General features: G+C 35.6%; 1 protein-coding gene across 3 annotated transcripts in view; it reads right to left on the bottom strand.

Annotated features, from left to right (window-relative positions):
- The window catches only part of LOC135211080 (filamin-B-like), a 270,141-nt gene that overhangs the window by 102,110 nt on the left and 143,741 nt on the right, over positions 1–24,290 (bottom strand). For 2 of the 3 annotated variants that reach the window (XM_064244140.1, XM_064244142.1), the window contains 8 exons: positions 8,713–8,868; positions 8,025–8,153; positions 7,534–7,752; positions 6,415–6,646; positions 5,827–5,930; positions 4,695–5,302; positions 1,987–2,171; positions 132–197 (listed from right to left, as the gene is read on the bottom strand). In XM_064244140.1, coding sequence (XP_064100210.1) covers positions 132–197; positions 1,987–2,171; positions 4,695–5,302; positions 5,827–5,930; positions 6,415–6,646; positions 7,534–7,752; positions 8,025–8,153; positions 8,713–8,868 — 1,699 coding nt within the window. The remainder of the gene's footprint in view (positions 1–131; positions 198–1,986; positions 2,172–4,694; positions 5,303–5,826; positions 5,931–6,414; positions 6,647–7,533; positions 7,753–8,024; positions 8,154–8,712; positions 8,869–24,290) is intronic. The other variant, XM_064244141.1, reaches the window with a different exon arrangement.

Raw genomic sequence — 24,290 nt, 5'->3', positions numbered from 1 at the left:
AAAACATCGCTCAAACACTACTTTTTACAACACTAAAGATCTACAAAACTATTGGTCTATTGTATGTCTACTTACAAGGAAATTGTATTTAACCTGACTACTGCTAGTCACACAAACCTCCCCCTACTGACCTCTACTGTTGAACATTGTCCTGGACCTGAGCTTCGAGAGGCTCTGGACGTTCCTTTGTCTTCTTGCTGTAGATTGGTTGGAGTTTTGATAGAGATGGAGGTGGTGGTGGTGATGATGAAAATAGTGGTTGAAGTTAGGAAAATCAAATTAGTCGAGTTATCAAGAGCCATACATCACACATAAAGAGGAATGAAGTCATTAATTGTGATTAGCATGAGTGATTAATGAATGATTCCTATGATTCCTATAAGTCATGTGAGTCAGGAGAGATGAATGAAATGATAAGTACAAGTCAGTATTAACAAAGACTGATTAGTTAGACATCAGCAAAAGCAACAAAAGAAATGTAGTGAAAAACTAAATATGAATTAATACAAATTATGATGTAATACTTGTTCAATTTTACAGACTTTACCTATACTGTATCACATCATAATAACCTAGTCAACCACTAAAGTGTTTGAGAAATGAATGTGGGGAATGTAATGGCACCTATCACTTTCTATATAATGTGAGGGAGACACTTCAGCTGACATATTCCATGCAAGCCAGATTATTTGGCAGGATCATAGGATTATTCTCAGCTATACCTGTAATGTGTTGGATCCAAAGCCTAAGAAATTTTATTAATGCTGTTATGAATATCAAATGCACCCTGCAGTTTGGAGGGTTAGTGATTTTGTCATTTTTACTATGGAGTTAGAAATATACTAGCTTTCAAAATCTCTTAATGTACAGCATTATAATCTCAGGGTAACTAAATCTAGTAAAAATCTAGTAGAACTTAATGTTTCTATTAAAAAATTTCCTTAATACTACATTAAATCTATTAGGGATAAGTACTGCATGTTGCCAGCGTTAATAAGTAGAGGGTAAAATTTTCATGTTGGCAACACTGCTATAGTAGAAGGAGGAGCCTGCAAGAGGAAAAAAATAAAATATACAGAATATATTCTTAAAAGGCTAAACATTTCATCGGTAATAGAAAAATGGCCAAATTTTTATGAGCAACTGTTTAAACTGAACTGATCTTCAATCCAAACAGTTTGACTCGTAATTAAATATTTTGAATCAAAGAGAGATCAGTGGATCCATCACACTTCAGGGATTCAAATGGAGGGAATGATATTTTCCAAATTAACCTGGGAACGGTTACTATAGGTTCTTTTCTCTTTGTCTTGAATATATCCCAGGCATAATGTTTCTATTCTAGAGACATTCCTGCAATAATATACAAGCAGTTTAAAAACTACAATATATTACACACATCAAGCACTACAAAATATAATGGGATCCATGATAATAAATGGTCTTAAATGAGGAGAGCTCCTTATTAACAGGCATATGATATGATTTTCTAATATGAAGGATGAAGTCATTGGTGTGCACAAATAACTTACGGCTGAATGATGAAAAATATTCAACATTAAATAGATTAAAGTTGGTATGGTCACAGCAGATATGACTAAGTCTTTTATAATTTACAGTTAAAGAATACTGCATCAGCGTGACATTTTTGTTTGCCACAGAGAATTTATGTACCAAAAATGCATAATAAACACAAAATTTAGAAGGGTTGATAATATTCATTTCTAATAAAAGACTTAACCAAGTAACTCTGCCACTGTACTACTTCTCTTTGCATTAGTCCAACAGCTCCAAGTAACAAATAAAAAACACACAGGCATGAATGGGATTGTTTTTTTTTTTATATACCAAAACCAATTATTAATGGATAAGACATACAGGACAGCACAAACAATTACATAGACTGAACAGTCTCCAGACAGTTAAACATGAAGGATATTTGGACCATCTTTTTTATGAAAAGGAAAGTGAACTTGTCTGACTTACCCTCTGAGGTTTTGGCAGCATTCTGGGCAATCTGTAAAACTTTAGAAGGAGAAGACAGACCAGTGAGTTCTCCAGGTGGACTGGTTGCACGAACTGGTGAGGCTCTGCTTTCTATTGGGCTTATAGCACGGATGGTCCTAGACGGTGGAGGTGGGGATGGTGATGCTGACTTGCGTGGACTAGGGCTGTAAAATAAATAAAAGTAATTTGCAATGTTTTGAAAAAACATGCTTACCATATAATTAACATTCATAACACTGGCTCTTCATCTTCTTTATGGGTACTAAACAAGGTATCCCTCTTAACTTTATTAATTTAATGGCCTTGATCAAAATATCTTTATATTTGTTGCTAGAACTGTAATTGTGAAGTTTACACTTTCATTCACCATGTTTTTGGTTTCATGATTTCTTATGTATACAATATTCAATACTAAGTGTACTCTAAGCTGCCTTGTTATTTCATTTTGATGACATGCTGAATATTCCGTTCCTTTTCAATTATGCATAGCACAGACGATGAAAAAAGCTGTGGAGCCACATGCGGCTAGTGCATCAAACCTGGTCATGACCAGGTTTTATTAGTGTTATCTTGATTTTAATTTTATCTTTCACTATGCTGTTTTATTTATATAATGTACATACTGTAAAAAAATTCTATTCTATGGGAACTTCTTAGCCATGTGATGAACATTCACATTAAAAGTAGTATGCATGTTGGATTAAAAAGACTTACAATGTCAGTGTGTAATCATAAGAAATTATCAACAAGTTAAAGGACCCTGATTACCTTGAACACAATAACAGAATTAGAAGCAACTTATGTAAAGACAGAAAAGTTTCAATTCTAGTGACAATTTCTCCTTGGTGAATATGCAGTACAATACAAAAACAACAATTTGTACAATGAGGAGAGAACTTGGTAGGAGTCTAGTAAAAAATATACTTCCATACATTTTCATAAGAGAAACAATGGCATATCAATAGTTGTTGGGATATAAACCATAGCCCTCAACAACAGTAGGTTAATTATAACAACCAAAATACAAAAAAAAAAGAAAGAACAAATGTGGTTTTAATTAATTCCATAAGCATAGTTAGTAGTAATAGACTACTCATTAAATTAGACCAAGTCAAAGATACAAAAGTTGCCCAAAAATATTATTAACATTTGGACACATTCTCCCAAGATAATTATTCCTGCAACTGAAGAACCACCAGATGGGAATTTCATGGAGTAAAGGACATACGCATGTACTATGAGATGGGCTGCCCAGCACATAAATAGTATCTAAATCTTTATACTTTATATTTACTCCACTCGCCATTCAAAAGGTTACAAAATTTCCCTCCCCAAAAGAACATAGGTTGTTGTAATATTTACCAATATGCATCTAAAACCATTTACATTTTTCAGGGTCATTTTATTCTTTAAGAATAACACTGTACAAAAATTACAGTATGGTAATTTTCATATTCAATGGATGCTAAATTTACTTCACTTATGCTATATTGTCTGAATACATATGTGCCATGTTAGCCAGAATAAAATCATCAACAGCTGAAACAAGTATTTCAGTATCCCTCTCTGGTGAGCATTCCTCACTAGAGGAAGCCCTTTTACTCACATCACATATGTCACTGGAGACTTGGTTATCTGAAGTTGCTTCATGAAAAGCCAATGCAAGGGGATGGAAAGTTGTGCACTTAAATTTGAAAAAGGCTTTGTATCTATGGAATATAAAATTACCACAAATACAGAACTCACCCACTAAAACATATTTAACTTATGCTAAGCAGTTACTGAAGTCTTAAGTGATAGATAATTCTTCAATGCCTTTTTCTTCAAAGAGCTTGAGGTGCATCATGGGTCCCTAACGTCACTGATGATGTTCAATGAAACTAATACATACCAATATTTTGCATACATACTGCATGAAAACTGGCATATGTATGCACTGTGTAAGTAAATGGTCGTGATGTTGCCAAGGAAACTATACTGCTGCTAATAAATTGAATAAATTAAGAATATGGAAGTGAAAGAACTTTGAATGAGAGCCCTGAATCATAGTAATAAATCACAAAAAAAAGGTATGGAAACACTGAAAATGGTCTAATCCAAGAACAATGACTTTGGGAAGGTATGTATAGCCATCACGTCACATTGTCATTAATTCCTACGATAATGTTCATAGAGATTATATACTGTCATCATGACTGTGACCTCTTATGTGTCTTCCTAAAGTGGATCTAGAGGTATGAAGAGTAACAGATCATTTAGTTCATTAACTTGTTCTCTCCAGTTAAATTCTTGAGCCTGTTCCGTAGCTCTGTAAAGGGATGCACGCCCTTCCCCAGTGGAAAGAGATAAAGCTGAAATGGCAAGTGGAAGGATGATCTTGATATTTGTTGAACTAAATTCTTGCTCTCACGGCATCTTTGCTGCCAAGATTCAAACAGATGGGCTGTTTCAATTTTACTGTATGCTTACATAATCTTTAATTAATTTACAAAATTTTTAATAAACTACCTCATCAAAGTTAAACAGTAATCTGTAAACAGCTTTCTTATTGACAAAAGACATAAAAATAAGTCTCTAAAAATGTTGCAAGAAAATATATAAAAGATACTGTACAAAGTTTTCAAGCAACTGAAAGTATCCGAACACCAAAAAAATAACTGACGAGATTAAAATTTTGTAATACTTACGAAGAGAGTCGTCCAGGACTTGATGCCTTGTTGAACACAGACGATTTGCTTATTATGCCAGTATTGATGACTGTTGAAGTTGAAGTGTTGAATGTAGAATTAAAGCTTGAATTGTGACTGGCATCCAGTGTGCTATTCTTCAACTCCAATTTTGAAGAACTAGAAGGGCTTAATTCATATGTGCTGATTTTTTTGGGACTTGAGCTATAGATAGGTTTTGGGGAGACTGACTCATAAGTGCTTGTTTTCTTTGTGCTTGACTCTAAGACACTACTTCTATTAACAATAGAAGAAGATTCAAAATTTGCATACTTATTATTTATGTTCTCATACGTGCTGCTGCTTTTCATAACTGATGAATCTTGCATTCTGTTTGATGGAATGAGGACAGGTTCATAACTTGAGCTGTCTACAGTATCATAGGATTTATCAACTGTTGACTTGTATGTTTTACTGATGGAAGAATCATATGAATCATTGACAGTTGAGTCATAGATTTTACTTAATGTAGACTTGTTGTGTGATGTATTAAGACTACTCAAGGACAACCTGGGAGAGTTGGTGACCAAAGCAGAACTTGAATACTCTTTCACAATTTCTTTCATTTCCTGAAAAAATAAAGGCAAAACCATTACATGACTCTTTTATTTAAACTTTATACAATGTACTGAACTTAGGGAACCATTAAGAAACAAAACTTACATTGTTATTTAGTTTGTTACTATAATAACTAACAGTCTAGTCGCATAAAATTCTTCTGGCTTCAGAGCTACTTAAAAATGAAATGTGAGGGTAATAACGTGAAGATAACATGGAATTGTGAGATACATTGTTCATTTGATATAAGTTATACATATCTTGAAATTTACATATTTTCCAGAATTACACCAAAAAGGTGGTGATGAAACTACAAAGGATTAAGTAAAAATATATGTTAATCACCAAATATTATACTCTTCATACTAGGAGGACATGTTTAAAGTGATACATGTAAAATCCAATCATAAAAAAACTTTACAGCTTAACTATACTGGTCAAAATTTTGATGTAAGCTTACAAAAACTTCAATGACCTGTTATCGTATATCTCAGAGATCCATAGGAAGCAAGTTCATAAACAACAAAACCCTCACCTTCGGGTCTTTATTTTCACGACTTGAAGATTTCTTCTTCTTTGATTTAGAATCTTTCCTGTCAGGAGGCTTCTCTACTCCAAGATACAGTGGGAAGGGCGAACCTGTCAACAAATCATTTGATGTTTAGACAACCTCTTCCCATTTACCTAAAGCAAACACTGCAATGGTTTCATATTAAAATAATTTAAATAATCAAACAATCATACCAAGTACATGCAGTCCCTGGGTTATTTTGCACTTGACTTATGTCGTTCCGAGGTCACATCGCTCTCCAAATGTATTCACAAAAATTATTTCCCAGGTTACAGCTCATGTTCCAGGTTTACGTTGCCAGTCCGAAGGAAGACTGGAACTTTAATATGGCTCCAAAATAGCAGCGGTAAAAATTTGGAGACTTTTTGATGAAAAGCTCTATCAAAATCCAGGTTATGTCTTTTTCAAGACAGCCAAATGATTAAAAGCAATGTTTTCTAACAATTTTTTACCATGTCTCGGGTTACCCTGTTTTATGGAGTATGTCATGTAGTAGAACAGAATCGCTGATGCAACCTGGGACTGCCTGTAACTTGAAAATCTCAGACTAACCTTTGACTTCATGCCCATTAAAGTAGGCATAGACCTTATGCTTGGCAGCTTCCAGAGGAGTAAAAGTGATCTCATAGACCCCTCTTTCAATTTCAAGAGACTTTGAGGGAATAGAACGTCCACCCTGCGTGACATCCACTTTGGCATCTCCCCAACCACATCCTGTGGCATCTACGATAAAAGTAAAGGGCTGGCCTGGTCTGGCACTGGGTCCCAAATCTAGATCCACAAGCTGGGAACAAAACATATGACAAATAAGATAATTCTATTAATATGGATACCATATTTCATTTACCACTAGCTGCAATACATTAATACCCTATGAAATGCATCTTGTATTTTAATAATCTATTTATATTTACATCTGTTTATCTATTAACTTATTAATTTATTTTTCTTTTCTAATAACTGATTTCTTCTTTCTGTATTGCATATTATCTTCTGTAGCTTCCACATTTTGGAAGCTTGAGTTTCAAGTCAATGGTCCCTGTAGGTCTGTTCCATATGAATAGGAGGTTATCTTCTGAATAATAACATTATAAAATTCACATCTCCAACTGACTCATGTCAGTTGGAGATACTGTCCAGCCTAAGAACATGTTACAAACAAGCACATCATACGAACATTAAGCACATCGCTGACGAATAACAACTTGTGACTGTGACGGAAGCAATCCGCGGTGGCCTAGACTATGGCAATTGATGTTTTCCTATGTTATTTTACCCACTGAACAAGAATTAAAAGTAATATTTATTCGGACGACTGTAATTAACCCCCAAGGTTCAGTACTAAACATGGTAAAATACATTGGACGTCCCAATCCCTAGTGGATGTCGTATCCGCGGTTACGTTCCTTGCAGTTCGTGTGGAACTATTCTTTAGAATTACCCTGCAAGAAACGTAACCGCGGATACGACATCCACTAGGGATTGGGGCGTTCAACGGTCCAATGTATTTCGCCGTGTTTAGTACTGGCCCCTGGGGATTAATTACAGTCGTCCGAATAAATATTACTTAAAATTCTTGTTCAGTAGGTAAAACTGCATAGAAACACCGCAACTGCCATAGTCTGCGCCGCCGCGGATAGGTAGTACCCTAGATCTACCCTTGTGACTCACCTTGAGTGCATGTGGGTCATAAACATGACAGGTAAATGGCGACCCCTGAATGTGTTCATCGTCGTAAGTCACAGCAATGGACCATTCTCCCGCTTCGTCAGGCTGGAAGACAGCAGCATACACTCCATCTTCCACTTTCACGGGGCAGGGCAAGGGCCGATTCGTAGGTGAATATGCTGTCACTTCAATGTCAGCTGACCCAGCGCCATTACTGTTTACCTGATTTTGAAGGGGGGAAATTGAATTAATCTGGTCAACATAGTCATAAGCAGTTATCCTATTTCAAGAGATTTCATACTTTATCTTTCGGCAAGATCACAAATAAAAAGTAAGCAAATGACTACACCGATGATGACGAAGCTCTATTTCTCCACTGTAGTATTTCGTTTGAAAAATCTGAAGTACCTCAAAATTAATCATCCTTACTTGACTGTCAACAGAAAAATCTAGAAGATTCCTTTATGACAGATCAAACTGGAACCAAAACTTACAACGACCTCGACGATGGAGCCTATGGCACAGGGATCGATGCCGGAGAACATGATTTTGGAAACGTCGGGTAGAGCTCTCACTTTAACAGGGCAACCTTCCACAAGTTCCTCTTCGTTGTACACATTCAGCTGCAGAGAATAGTCAAAACCATATTTAGCTCATGAGAGAGAGAGAGAGAGAGAGAGAGAGAGAGAGAGATGATTTCATTCTTAAAACTACAATAAAAATGTATAAAAAAAATCACTTCAACTCCGTCTCTTTCTTTGACAGCTTCATTAATTTTTAATGAAAATTTGACACTTTCAACATTTGCTCTATCATTGGGAGTCATTGAAGTTATTGCATTCAAATAGCAACAATATGACAGCAGACAGGGCACTATCTTAAAACTATTACATGTCACTACAGAACCTTAGATCCAAATGCGAGAAATATGAAGTCATTCTGGTGGCGGGTAGCGGGAACCAAATTCGCAAGCAAGCACGCACATATGCATACACACACAATTATTCTATCTAATCTATGCTATTCTAATCTATCTTATCTATCTATCTATCAAATATATAATATATCTATATATATATATATATATCTATATATTATAGTATCTATCTATCTATCAAAATATACTATAATTTATATATAATATATATATTAAATAATTTTACTAAAATACACAAAACTCACCTCATAAATGCCCACTTGATCTGGTATAAAAACGCCCTTTCCTCCTCGAGGACCGAGATCAAGGTCGACTCTGACAGGACCCGAGGGACCACGCACTTCCACCCTGATTTCGCTGAGCACCACCTCCTTCGTCAGGAACTCGATCTCAAAGGGAACCTGGTAAGGAAAGAAAGGAAAAGGAGTTAAAGAAAGATGTTAATAAACTAATATGAAAAGGACACATTAGCAAGAAGTCTAAGTCGTTACACATTTGATCGACATTAAATGATGATATAAAGTGAATACCAACGCAAAAGAGTGCAAGAGCATACTATATGTGATTTCAGAATTTGATTCATTAATGTTATTTAACACGTGCGAAATTAAATTAATAAATCACCTTCTGTTTATCTCAACAGGCTATGAGGAATGAGTACAAGACCTAAACTACTGCCGGGGAAGATAATTTACATTAGACATAAACTTGACTGTGGGGAATATAAGTTACACTAGACATAAACTTGAGTGCTGGGGAAGATAATTAACACTAGAAGTAAGCTTGATTGCTGGGGAAGATAATTTACAATAGACCTAAGCTTGAGCGCTGGGGAAGATAATTTACAATTAGCACCTAAGCCTTGTAGTGCTGGGAAAGATAAATTTCTTACAATAGGATCCCTAAGCGTTGAGTGCCACTGGGGAAGATAATTTACAATAGACCTAATAGCTTTGAGTTGCTGGGGAAGATAATTTACAATAGACCTAAGCTTGAGTGCTGGGGAAGATAATTTACAATAGACCTAAGCTTGAGTGCTGGGGAAGATAATCTACAATAGACCTAAGCTTGAGTGCTGGGGAAGATAATCTACAATAGACCTAAGCTTGAGTGCTGGGGAAGATAATTTACACTAGAACTAAGCTTGATTGCTGGGGAAGATAATTTACAATAGACCTATAAGCTTGATTGTTGGGGAAGATACTTTACAATAGACCTAAGCTTGAGTGCTGGGGAAGATAATTAACACTAGAACTAAGCTTGAGTGCTGGGGAAGATAATTTACACTATTGAGTTTGAAAACCCTTTTTTGTGACAAAATCTTTCCCAGCAACAACTTTAACAACGACTCCTCTTAAATGCAACCAATACTAAACCTATATATAAGATCAGACGTTCGACCACTTCGACGAGACAGTGAATATGTAAGACTAGCAATTCAAGGAGAAGCTAAACTAACAGTGAATTGCAAAATATTAAAATCTATAAATAGTTAATATACAATTACACATGTCTGTATTTACACAGTATACAGACACACAATCATATATTTGTGCATGTATATATATATATATATATATATATATATTTTAATATATATATATAAATATGTATTATTATATATATATATATATAGATATATATATATATATATATATATATATATATGTATGTATGTATATATATATATATATAATATAATATATATATATATATATATTAAAACCAAGTTTCCGGCAAACTTTCATCTCACGCACCATAATCCAAAACAACAAATACTGGACACTGGTGATGATGTTCTTTATGGGTTGAGTGAGATTTACAAAAACTCGTTTCCTCAAATCAGTCTGCCACCGGAAAAGAAGCCCTACTAAGTGAAGCTATAGATAAGAGAGAGAGAGAGAGAGAGAGAGAGAGAGAGAGAGAGAGAGAGAGAGGTGAACATCGATCAACATAAAAAGATGGCGTGTAAGCACAGAACACTACCTCGTGCATCAGAAAATTTTGATAAGAGTAAGTAGATACACTGGCTATACACACGTAATCATAACATACATTCAGAAAACACATGTAAGGAATTAAGAACAAAAATTGAAAGCAGATTGATGAAAAGGATGTAGAGGGAACTCATCTTTATGAAAATAAAGTAAGTTGAAGGTTGAAGGCTTTTACGACAAAGGAAAGATACTTAAAACTGTTGAGATGAACTGTTTGCTTAATACTCTGCGATGCCGTTTTTTCTTCACAACACTGACTTTTAGCAGTGTTACCATGAGAAGTTCTTCTGATTTTTTTAATGTTATTTATGATTTAATGGTTAGGATGCGGAAAATTTAATGGTTAGAATGTGTATTTTCCAATGTAGAATGCGTATTTTCCAATGTAGAATTATTTTCCGATACGTAAAAAAAAAATACATGTCACTAGCTTAACATAAAATATTTATGACGAAGAAAAATAAAGGATTTCAATAAAGTTCCTTTGTGAAAATAAGCAGGATATGTTTGGTAACCTTATTTTCATAATAAAACATAAATAGGCAAAGTGAGGAATTTTATTCCTCAACGCCGTGGCTGCAGTCAGAATATCCATGGAGGATTGCCAGATGTCACTAGACGAAATTCCTCAAAACGGCAACACTGTTAGTACTAAGAATAACTGATACTCTTTGTATTAGAAGAACCGAACAATTGAGAAATGTGGAGAGAATGGAGGTCCATAAGCTATTGAAAAGTAACACTCCGGAGTGTTAGGGGGGAGAGAAGAGGAGACCAAGTTAAGAAGTGCTGGTTAGATGAAGTGACAGATCTTGAAAGGGAAGGGCCCTAATTTCCTCGAAGCTGTAAAACGTCTATAAAGGGTCACTGAACGATTTTCTGTACCGTTCGCAAAAACACTGTGTATGGGCTTGTCTGAATGCAAAGTGGGCGGAGTTTCGTGGTTTGAACGATCTCAGCGGGAATCTGTCACGACATAAGTCTGTCATACACAGGTCGTTCAATGTATGCGTTTGTCTGCCAATATAATGCTATCGCGTACGTCTCTTCTAGAGATGATGCCATGTCATGTCTTCCAGAGACAAAATTTTTGCTTGGACTGAAATCGGTGTTGGGATCGTTCATACTGTCTGAATAGTGTGTGTGTGTGTCGATAACAACAATCGTTCAGACAGTCGTTCATACAATCGTTTAGTGTATGGGTCCCTTTATGGAAGAAAAAGAATATTAAGACTTCATTATCGTCACTATCATTATCATCATCACCCTTTCATATCTTATGGTGGATATCTCTATATGAAAAAAATCGTTACTTAGATATTATACCTTACGGAAGAAATTTATTCATCCCATTGATTTTTCTTTCACTACAATCAGTCCTCCCATATACCTCTCATTATTCCTTTTTTTTTATTATATATTACGAATTTATTCATGATTCTTATACCATCATAATTCTTAAATCATTGGCGTGTAGATGTTTAGTGATGCAATTGGGAAACACTACTTTCCTGCCGGAAAACTGAGATGTAACGACCGTTATAATTTTTGGAAGAGGTCAGAGCATATATGTTACCTACGTGAACTCTCGAGAGAGACTGAGAGTTTCCAGCCGGACCAGCCCTCTGATTGGCTTATCAACTACCAATCAGGAGCGTCGTTAGGAACGGCGTGGGCATGAGATGCACGGGTGAAGTGAGTCTTTTATAGGACATAAGTAAATGGCTATTTGGAGAGAGCGGGGCGGGGGTTTTCGGGGGTGGGGGAGAAGTATGCGTTACTGATTAGTCTTAAGTTTACATGTGCGAAGCGACTAATGAGTAAGTTTTTCTTCACGGGGTGTTCATCGACAATTTGTCATAGTAAGAAGGATGTAATGGCTGACTTTTTTTTCTTTCTTTGGAGCCAACTCCTGTTTTATGATATATATATATATATATATATATATATATATATATATATATATATATATGAGCTGATTCAATACAGTTTTAAAAATGCCTTCTCCGTGATATTCTGAAGTCCCGTGAAACCGTTATAAGTGATTCTGTGTGTATGTGTAACAAAACAAGTCAACCGCCACAGACGTCACAAGTTGGCGTGGCTTGGCAGTTCAAAAGAGTACCACGTATCTCTATATCCCTTCGTGATTGGCCCTTGTGTCTAAGGAGCCAGAATAACCAATCAGCTTCTTGCATAACGATGCCATCTGAAAGGGGGGGGGGCATTTGAAAACAGGCCGCACTACCGGTCAGATCAGTTTCGTTAGCGGGCGGTCCCATACAGCACAGAGTGCCCAGTGACGGAGTGCCCGCAGTCCCATTCCCGTCGGCCGCCACACAAAGACGTGTATCGTCATGAGTGCCAATAACAGTCTAACCTGCCGTCCGATTGTGCACTAGCATAGTTAGCGTAATAATTACAGTTAAAGGCCACCTGTGTAGCTAAGAAGAATACACCTGTGTTAAACGTCCCCTCGATTATTATTTTTGCATGTCCTACATTGCATGCACGTGAACTTCTCTCTCCCCTGTTTTTCCTTCATATCCCGAACCCACAAATGACCGAGATCAGGTCATATATATATATATATATATATATATATGTATATATATATATATATATACATATATAATAATGTATGTGTTTGTGTTTATAACATACAAAAGTGATTTATATACAAACATTAAGGTACAAATGCTGTTTAATATCCAATTGGCGCTACGTCAGGTAAATTCCTGAAGTAGCGCGAATTGGATATTAAACAGCATTTGTAGCTTAATGAACACAGAAGGCATAGCTTGGAATTACCAATAGATTACCATTTTACAAGCTACCCCTATGCCCAGACATAGACCTTCCCGAATGATTAGACTAAAAAAGCGATAATAAGTCTGCACACATGAATAGACTAAAAAAGCGATAGTAGGTCAGCACACATGAACAGACTAAAGAACGATAGTCTGCACACTGAAACGAAACTAAAGAAAGCGATAATAAGTCTGCACACATGAACAGACTAAAGAAAGCGATAATATCAGACACTGAACAGACTAAAGAAGCGATAATAAGTCTACACATGAACAGACTAAAGAAGCGATAATAAGTCTGCACACATGAACAGCTAAAAGAAAGCGTAATAAGTGCAACACATGAACAGACTAACGAAAGAGATAATAGTCTGCACATGAACAGACTATGACAGAACTAAAGAAAGCGCTAATGAAGTAAATGCACACATGAAGCAGACTAAAGAAAGAACGATAATAAGTCGCAAACACATATGAACAGACTAAAGAAAGAGATAATAAGTCTGCACACATGAACAGACTAAAGAAAGCGATAATGTCGCTCTGCACACATGAACAGACTAAAGAAAGAGATAATAAGTCTGCACAGAAACAGAACAGACTAAAAAAGAGTCGTATGATAAGTCTGCACACATGAACAGACTAAAGAAAGCGATAATAAGCTGCACACATGAAACAGGACTAAAGAAAAGCGATAATGAGTCTAGGCCACACATGAAACAGACTAAAGAAAGCGATAAATAAAGTCTGCCCCACACATGAAACCAGACTAAAGAAAAGAGATAATAACAAGTCTGGCACACATGAATAGACTAAAGAAAGCGATAATAAGTCTGCAATATGAAGAACAGACCTAAAGAAAGGGAGATTAATAAGTCTGACAAACATTGAAAACAGACTACAGAAAGCGATAATAAGTCTGCAACACATGAACAGACTAAAGAAAAGAGATAATAAAGTCTGGCACCAAACTGAAACAGACTAAAGGCAAACAATAGCGATTAAATAAGTTCTGCAAACACTATGCAACAGGGACTAAAGAAAAGAGATAATAAGTCTTGCACACATAAAAACAGACTTTAAAAAAGCGATAAAAACTTAAGTCTGCGCACACAATGAAACAGACTAAAAAAGAAATCGATAAGAAGGTCGTGCACACATGAAACAGGACTTATAGAAAGCGATAATAAGTCTGCACACAATTGAACAGACTATAGAAAGCAGATTCAATAAGTCTGCCACACATTGAACAGACTAAAAAAGCGATAAGAAGTTCTGGCACACATGAAACAGACCTAAAGAAAGGGAAGATAAATAAGTCTGCACACATGAACAGGACTAAAAAAGCGATAAAGAAGTCTGCCAACAACATGAACAGACTAAAGAAAAGCGCATAAGAAGTCTGCACACATGAAACAGGGGACTATAGAAAAGCGCATAATAAAAGTCTGCACACATGAACAGACTAAAGAAAGAAAAAAAGATTAACTAAAGTCCTTGCACACATGGAAATGAAGACTATAGAAAGCGATAATAAGTTCTGCACACAATGAAACAGACTCAAAGAAAGCAGATAAAGAAAGTTCTGCACAACATGAAACAGGACGTAAAGAAAGAGATAATAAGTCTGCAACACATGAACAGACTAAAAAAGCGATAATAAAACAAAAAAAAGTTTTCCCCCCTCCCCCAAGGCCCACCCCACCATGAAACAGACTAAAGAAAAGGCTATAATAGGTCTGCACAAACATGAACAGACTAAATAAAGCGATTAATAAGTCAAGACACACATGAACAGGACTAAAGAAAGTGATAATAAGTTCAAGCACACATTGAACAGACTCCCTTTAAAAAAAAAGCGATAATAAGTTCTGCACACATGGAATTAGACTAAAAAATGCGCGATAATAACGTCAGCACCACATGAACAGACAAAAAAAAATACAAAAAAAAGAGATAATAAGTCTGCCAAACACTATGAAACAGACTTAAATAATAGAAAGAGATAATAAAGTGCAGCAAACATGAACAGACTAAAGAAAGCGCTAATAAGTTCTGCCACAAACATGGAACAGACTAAAGAAAGAGACGATAAGTCTGCACACATGAAAACGGGAAATGAAAGATAGCGATTAAATAAGTCTGCCCACAATTGAACAGACTAAAGGAAAAGAGACGGATAAGTTCTGCAAACACATGAAACAGGACTAAAATAGATAGCGATAAATAAGTCTGACACACATGAAAACAGACTAAGAAACGCGATAATAAACGTCTGCAACACATGAAACAGACTTAAAGAAAGCCGATAATAAGTCTGCACAATTGAACAGAACTAAAGAAAAGAGGATAATAAGTCTGGCACACATGAATGAACAGACTAAAAAAAGCGATAAATAAGTCAGCACAAACATGGAACCAAGACTAAAAAAATAAAAGCGATAATAAGTCAGCAACAAACATGAACAGACTAAAAAAAGCGATTAATTAGTTCAGCACACATCGAACTAGACTACAGAAAGCGGATATAAGTCAGCACACTATGAACTTATTTTTTTTTTTTTGACCTAAAAGGAGGCGATAATAAGTCAGCACACATGAATAGGACTAAAAAAAGCGATAATAAGTCAGCACACATGAATAGACTAAAAAGATGCGGAAACAATAAGTCAAGCAACACATTGAATAGACTAAAAAATGCGATAATAATGTCAGCACACATGAATTTTAGATCTAAAAAAAGCGATAATAAGTTAACACACATGAATAGACTAAAAATGCGACAGTAAGTCAGCACACATGAATAGACTAAAAATGCGATAATAAGTCAGCACACATGAATAGACTAAAGAAAGCGATAATAAGTCAGCACACATGAACAGACTAAAGAAAGTGATAATAAGTCAGCACACATGAGCAGACTAAAGAAAGAGATAATAAGTCTGTACCCATGAACAGACTAAAGAGAGAGATAATAAGTCAGCACACATGAACAGACTAAAGAAAGAGATAATAAGTCAGCACACATGACCAGACTAAAGAAAGCGATAATAAGTCTGCACACATGAATAGACTAAAAAAGCGATAATAAGTCAGCACACATGAACAGACTAAAGAAAGAGATAATAAGTCTGCATACATGAACAGACTAAAGAAAGAGATAATAAGTCTGCACACATGAACAGACTAAAGAAAGAGATAATAAGTCAGCACACATGAACAGACTAAAGAAAGAGATAATAAGTCTGTACACATGAACAGACTAAATAAAGCGATAATAAGTCAGCACACATGAACAGACTAAAGAAAGAGATAATAAGTCTGCACACATGAACAGACTAAAAAAGCGATAATAAGTCAGCACACATGAACAGACTAAAAAAGCGATAAGAAGTCAGCACACATGAACAGACTAAAAAAGTGATAATAAGTTCAGCACACATGAATAGACTACAGAAAGCGATAATAAGTCAGCACACATGAACAGACTAAAAAAGCGATAATAAGTCAGCACACATGAATAGACTAAAAAAGCGATAATAAGTCAGCACACATGAACAGACTAAAAATGCGATAATAAGTCAGCACACATGAATAGACTAAAAATGCGATAATAAGTCAGCACACATGAATAGACTAAAGAAAGCGATAATAAGTCAGCACACATGAACAGACTAAAGAAAGCGATAATAAGTCAGCACACATGAACAGACTAAAGAAAGCGATAATAAGTCAGCACACATGAACAGACTAAAGAAAGAGATAATAAGTCTGCACACATGAATAGACTAAAAAAGCGATAATAAGTCAGCACACATGAACAGACTAAAAATGCGATAATAAGTCAGCACACATGAATAGACTAAAAATGCGATAATAAGTCAGCACACATGAATAGACTAAAGAAAGCGATAATAGGTCAGCACAACATGAAACAGACTAAAGAAAGCGATAATAAGTCAGCACACATGAACAGACTAAAGAAAGCGATAATAAGTCAGCACACATGAACAGACTAAAGAAAGAGATAATAAGTCTGCACACATGAACAGACTAAAGAAAGAGATAATAAGTCAGCACACATGAACAGACTAAAGAGAGAGATAATAAGTCAGCACACATGAACAGACTTAAGAAAGGGATAATAAGTCAGCACACATGAACAGACTAAAGAAAGAGATAATAAGTCAGCACACATGAACAGACTAAAGAAAGGGATAATAAGTCAGCACACATGAACAGACTAAAGAAAGCGATAATAAGTCTGCACACATGAACAGACTAAAGAAAGCGATAATAAGTCAGCACACATGAACAGACTAAAAAAAGCGATAATAAGTCTGCACACATGAATAGACTAAAAAAACGATAATAAGTCAGCACACATGAACAGATTAAAGATAGCGATAATAAGTCTGCACACATGAACAGACTAAAGAAAGAGATAATAAGTCAGCACACATGAACAGACTAAAGATAGCGATAATAAGTCTGCACACATGAACAGACTAAAGAAAGCGATAATAAGTCTGCACACATGAACAGACTAAAGAAAGAGATAATAAGTCTGCACACTTGAACAGACTAAAGAAAGAGATAATAAGTCTGCACACATGAACAGACTAAAGAAAGAGATAATAAGTCTGCACACATGAACAGACTAAAGAAAGAGACGATAAGTCTGCACACATGAACAGACTAAAGATAGCGATAATAAGTCTGCACACATGAACAGACTAAAAAAGCGATAATAGGTCTGCACACATGAACAGACTAAAGATAGCGACAATAAGTCTGCACACATGAACAGACTAAAAAAGCGATAATAAGTCTGCACACATGAACAGACTAAAGAAAGCGATAATAAGTCTGCACACATGAACAGACTAAAGAAAGTGATAATAAATCTGCACACATGAACAGACTAAAGAAAGAGATAATAAGTCTGCACACATGAACAGACTAAAGAAAGTGATAATAAATCTGCACACATGAACAGACTAAAGAAAGAGATAATAAGTCTGCACACATGAACAGACTAAAGAAAGCGATAATAAGTCTGCACACATGAACAGACTAAAGATAGCAATAATAAGTCTGCACACATGAACAGACTAAAGAAAGCGATAATAAGTCTGCACACATGAATAGACTAAAGAAAGAGATAATAAGTCAGCACACATGAACAGACTAAAGATAGCGATAATAAGTCTGCACACATGAACAGACTAAAGAAAGCGATAATAAGTCTGCACACATGAACAGACTAAAGATAGCGATAATAAGTCTGCACACATGAACAGACTAAAGAAAGCGATAATAAGTCTGCACACATGAATAGACTAAAGAATGAAGTCAATAAGATGTGCTACCTTTCTACAATAAAATCTTCAGCATCTTCACTGCATACACAACACCGAGGATCTCTTTAATGTTTGGGAGGGCGCTTCTTACCAGGTAAAAGATAGCAAGGAAATAACATCTCAATAGATAACTGTCATACACGCTGTTTGACTTCTGATTTGCCTTTGATGCGCGAGATTCCCAAAAGAACTGTTTCCCAGGCGAGTTCACGCTCCATGGTCACCTGAGGTACAGTCCGTTGGGAGAGGCCCTCGCTCCTATGTTACAAGTTCGTAATATGGTACTAGCACATGGTTGTTATCCTCAAACCGTGGGATATACATCAATTGCACATATCTCAAGGAAGCTTTCTTTCTTTACATATTTGCTGAACCACAAGATTGGCTTTACGAAGTCCTAAATATAATCCCCAGAATGGCATAACTGTATCATTATTAGGTTTGAAATCGCACTTTGTTTATCGGACAATTCCCGTATACAAATCAAATCTAGTTAAAAGCTGATTACTCAGCCTCTGGCAAAATGGTGTCTTGATTTCATTACTTTATAATTCTTTGATATTTCAACCCACTGTCCAGAATTTTTTTTAATCCACATAAAATTAATGTATATTAAATAAGTTTCACAGAAGACTGGGGTACGGGCATGCCCAAAACGTTCTTTTGTTATTAATGTGGCAGAAGTTTAGGTCCACCTTCGTTCTGCACTTCCTCACCCAACTTGGATTGCCATCACTGTAATATTATTTAGCGATACAATGGAATACCAAGCAAAAACACATTTTAATGTCATACAACAGTGCAGAATAAATTTTAAAAAATAAAATATTTCGCGAAGTCTATAAGATAAAAATTTCATTTAAAACAATCAGGCATAATTGGTTGAGTTGCCGCAGTGGAACTTTAATTAATCTGCAGCGATGATATTATATAGAGTTAATAATGATTTCCCATAAGGAAAGATAGCTACAATTGAAATGCATCTACTCTAAATAAATGGCGTGCAAATCATTATTCATTCTCCATAGATGCAATCATGTAAAATATAAAAAATACCTTTCATATACACTCTGTCACATTTCCATTGTTTTAATGAAATAACAAGAGGACCGTGGGCTTGTTAACAAAGCTCACCTGGTTTTTTCCTATTTATTCATATATATATATACTTGAAAGGAAGATTGTTAAATATTTTCCCTATATGACCATTTAGGTTACACAAGATTTTCAATATTTCTTAGATCTTCCTTTGAAGGAGAGAGAGAGAGAGGGTGATTGTTATTTGCACCAACTTACATGTCCTTTAACTCACGATGCTTTGTGTCGAAATTATGCAAGTAACCATTACTCTTACAGAAGCTGAAATGGTAACGGTTTACGCCATAGTTACATACATAGAGACAGACAGACATAAGTCGCCCCTTGTTCCACCGGAAATATAACGGTAGATAACTTATATAATCAATCGCTCAGTCAATCGATCGACTAGAAAAGTTCACAGACCTTCAGCTCTATTGAACTGAAAACTGACAAACGCAATTAAGGCAAAACAGTAGCTTAAATCCCAGTCACCGAAAGACGATCCAGCCGAGACTTCTTGGTAACTAGCATATTCAACAGTAACTAGAAACAGAATCCTGCAGTTTATCAATAACAACCGCTTCACACAGCGTCATCGTCGTCATGTTTACTTCGGGAAATAACGGATGATCGTGACTCCTAGATGAACGGCCTAAAATAAGTATATATCATCGACGGCCAGCAACGTTAGCCGTTATCAACAGTCCGCTTCGGGTGCCACTATTCTAATCCCAATCAGTAAGTGACTCGCACGAGTGACCATCTACACGACCATTTAACTGGAAGCAGTTATGCGTCGTTATGTCAAGAAAGGGTGAAAAACGATCAAAATAACTGAAATATCTTGACTCCTGAACCTCTGGGTACTTAAATAAAGATTAAATATCTAATGAAATGGTGTACAGCTTGATATCTTGTTGGTATCATGGGTATTTAAGATTTAAAGACGACGAGATCAGGGACGTTTAGAGAGGAATAAGTTATGCATACAGACGTGTCTCAGTGAAGTGAATGTGAGGGCATCATCGAAAAATTAAAATGTTACCCAGGTAAGAAGGATTTTCAAGAGTGCAAGCAACATTAAGTAGACTTCTGAACTTCTATTTAATTAAAGGTTAAATAGTTAATGAAATGATGTACACCTTATTTATCTAGAACTTGCTGTGTGAACTGCGCGTGTATACGCAATCTACTTTTCACAGGCTACACACAGCATCCATCATTTTGAACAATGTTGACATTTACGACTATGAAGAACTGTAACTTCCTTAGAAATAGTAAAATAAGCATTTTCTTGCGCGTTAAATTTGGTATGTGTTAAATAAGCCATTAAAACCATTAAGCTTTATGACGATTACAGCAATCTTTAGAGGGAATGAAACTACTAACCACTTCAAGCCGGTTGTCGCAAACGTTTTCTTGAATATCATCATCTTATATATCAGCTGTATCCTCTTGATATTGTGGCACGGAATGTTTTAGACCCTCCGGTGTTTTGAGGAATATAATGAAATACCAGGATTTATTGATTAAAGCAATTTAATCTTGAACATTTTCAATTTCCTCAACATTCGTTTTAGATATCCGAACATGGTCCTTGGCTTATCAGCTAAGCCAAGGACAGGTGTTCGGATATCTACGACGAATGTTGAGGAAATGGAAAAAGTTCAAGAGTAAATTGCCTTAATCATTAAATCCTGCTACTTCATTATATTACCCAAAATTACCGGAGGGTCTAAAACATGCTGTGCCAAAATATCAAGACGATTAAACTGATATATAAGACGATATGGCGGAAAACCTATGCCACAAGGGGGTTGAAGTGGTTAGTAAGTCAGAATGTCTACAGAGTCAGATTCTTTACGTCACGTTCTTAATTGATTTCCGGACAACTGAACCTTCCTGTGAAAGTTTACTGTCCTTAACATTCATTGTGTTAATAATAAGGACACTGAACATTTTTGTTGGAGCAATAATGTCAAGTTCATGAGAGAGAAAGGTCCTTCCTTTCGTAATCTATCTTTGATCTGAAGAGAATATCTAAGTAAGCATCAGCAGATTTTCTAGAACAGTTTTGGTTTAATTTTTTGACTGAGATGGATGAAAACGCAACTGAACTTAGATTGCATTATTCAAGTAGTTAAATCTGTTTTTAAACTATCAGGAAAAATTTAGATGCAATATTATAATTGAATTTGACTGCTACCGTCTACCGTTCTTTAATGTGTTTTTCTTATTATTAGTCACATATTTGGGGATTTCCTTTCTTTTCCTTCTAGACATGAATTTATCAAAGACAATTCACCAATTCTACTTTTCTACTGTAAGGTACGTTTGCTCTCTCTCCATTACTTGGACTATAATGATCACTGATCCTATAACTTCCAGAGAGAGAGCGTCTTTCATTCTGCAACGGCCCCAAATTTGTATTCTCTCTGAAAATAGAAAAATTCCAAAGGCTTGGTTTGGCGAATAGTTCTTCTTTCTATCTCAAACGATTTGGACATCGTTCCCAGCTAACGTTTTGTCTTGTTTCTATAAATCTTAAAACTCTTCCTCTTTTTACTTATTACAATTGACTTTTTATTTCTGGACATGAAATAAATATGGTGATGTCCATCCCCTGGAACACTGCATTAACATAAAGGTCACCAGAAAAACACTGAGGCTCGAGGTGCATTTCCTGTCACACTTTCCTTGAGTAGACTCACTGTTCAAGGGAGATCTTTCGCTTGCATGTCGACTCCGCCTATTTCCCCCGGTATCCCTTATATCTTGAGGCTCCCCTACAGCTTCGGCATTTGATTCTCGACTCATCAATACAAGAGGGGACTGTCATTCAATTTTTGTTAATGAGGTATTCCACAGAAGCTAATTTACAATCCCTCTTCTCTTCCAACTTCCCTGTTTATTTCCTGATAACAGTAATTCTGTTCCGTCATTTTACTGTTGGTTTCTGACAACGCACTGCGGGCAATTATATCTTAGCGATTATGCCGAAGACACGACGGATACATTTCGTCTTTGAATACGACTTGTACATTTATAACATACAAAAAAAGGTCAAAAAGGACATTTAAAACCTTATAAAACAACACAGAGTTTGATACACTTCTATTTTATATATATATATATATATATATATATATATATATATAATATATATATATATATACACGCGCACACACACACACACACACACACACACACACATATATATATATATATTATATATATATATATATATATATATATATATATATATATATATTCTTTGAAGAGGAAATTTTATTACTGCTCCACAGTTAATGATTGAACGGAAAGTTTGAAGTCCATAGCAGTAAAAGAAAATAAGTTTAGCCCACAAACCAATTTAAAAGAAAATAAATCTGCTAATCGCATTCACCAGATCAATGTACATTCAGCGGAGACACCAAAACAAAAAACAAAGCAAAAAAATCTGGCTTTCGAATACCTAATGTCTTTAGTTTTTTTTAACTGAATCCCAGAGCCGACCACACTGTACAAATAGAGAAAATTAAGGGTCGATCAATTTCGAAAATCGATTTCTGTGGAAAAGCTGGACCACAAAATCACTTAAACAAAGGGCCCACTGAGTTAACATAACGTAATCTCTACAAAGCACCACAATTGCCCACATGACCAAAATCATCATAACTGAATGAAGTTAACGGATCGAATGGACCAGAACCACAATAGCAAAAGGATCAATAAATAACACGATCAATTGCCTCAACATCTGTTCGATTTTTGTATGATTTATTTAGTGTAGACGCAAGTGACAATTTGCGCACCAATCAGTATGTATGTAAATACGTACATATACTGCCGCATGTACAAAACACGGATATTCACCGAAATAAGCCTTTCGAATTTTTCTATTTTCAGAGAGAATACAAGTTTTCGAGCCGTTGCAGAATGAAAGACCCTCTTTTTGGAACTTATAGAATCAATTATCATTATATATTGGAAACTAGAATATGTATAAAGTCTTGGAATCTGTGTTGTAAAATATGTATAAAGGTTTGGAAACTGTTCTTTAGAATATGTATAAAGGCTTGGAACCAGTGATGTAGAATATGTATAAAGGTTTGGAAACTGTTCTTTAGAATATGTATAAAGGCTTGGAACCAGTGATGTAGAATATGTATAAAGGTTTGGAAACTGTTCTTTTGAATATGTATAAAGGCTTGGAACCAGTGATGTAGAATATGTATAAGATATTAAAACGTTGCGTGAGTGTGATCATAAGTGGCCTAGGGTAAGTGCTTCGTAGCTGAACCTGATGATTAGAGTTTGTCTTTACAAATAAAAATTTTATTTAAAACTTAATGTAGTTAAGTATTCTATCAGTAAAGAAGGGTGCGAATTTTTCCAATGAGAACTTACACAACGAGCAATGTCGTCTTAAAGGAGTAAGAAGCTAAGTGAATATTTTTCTTATAGCAAATTTAATGTTGCGCGCTACGCTATGCTACGCTACACTACGCTGGAACCCGGCGCCGCTATCTCCCCTACCCTCCCGATACCCTACTTACCCCGTCTTCACCCG

The sequence above is a fragment of the Macrobrachium nipponense genome, chromosome 4 (assembly GCF_015104395.2).
Source record: "Macrobrachium nipponense isolate FS-2020 chromosome 4, ASM1510439v2, whole genome shotgun sequence".
Classification (NCBI taxonomy): domain Eukaryota; kingdom Metazoa; phylum Arthropoda; class Malacostraca; order Decapoda; family Palaemonidae; genus Macrobrachium; species Macrobrachium nipponense.
Note: the sequence above shows the minus strand (reverse complement) of the source record. Positions and strands in the feature narration are given on the sequence as shown.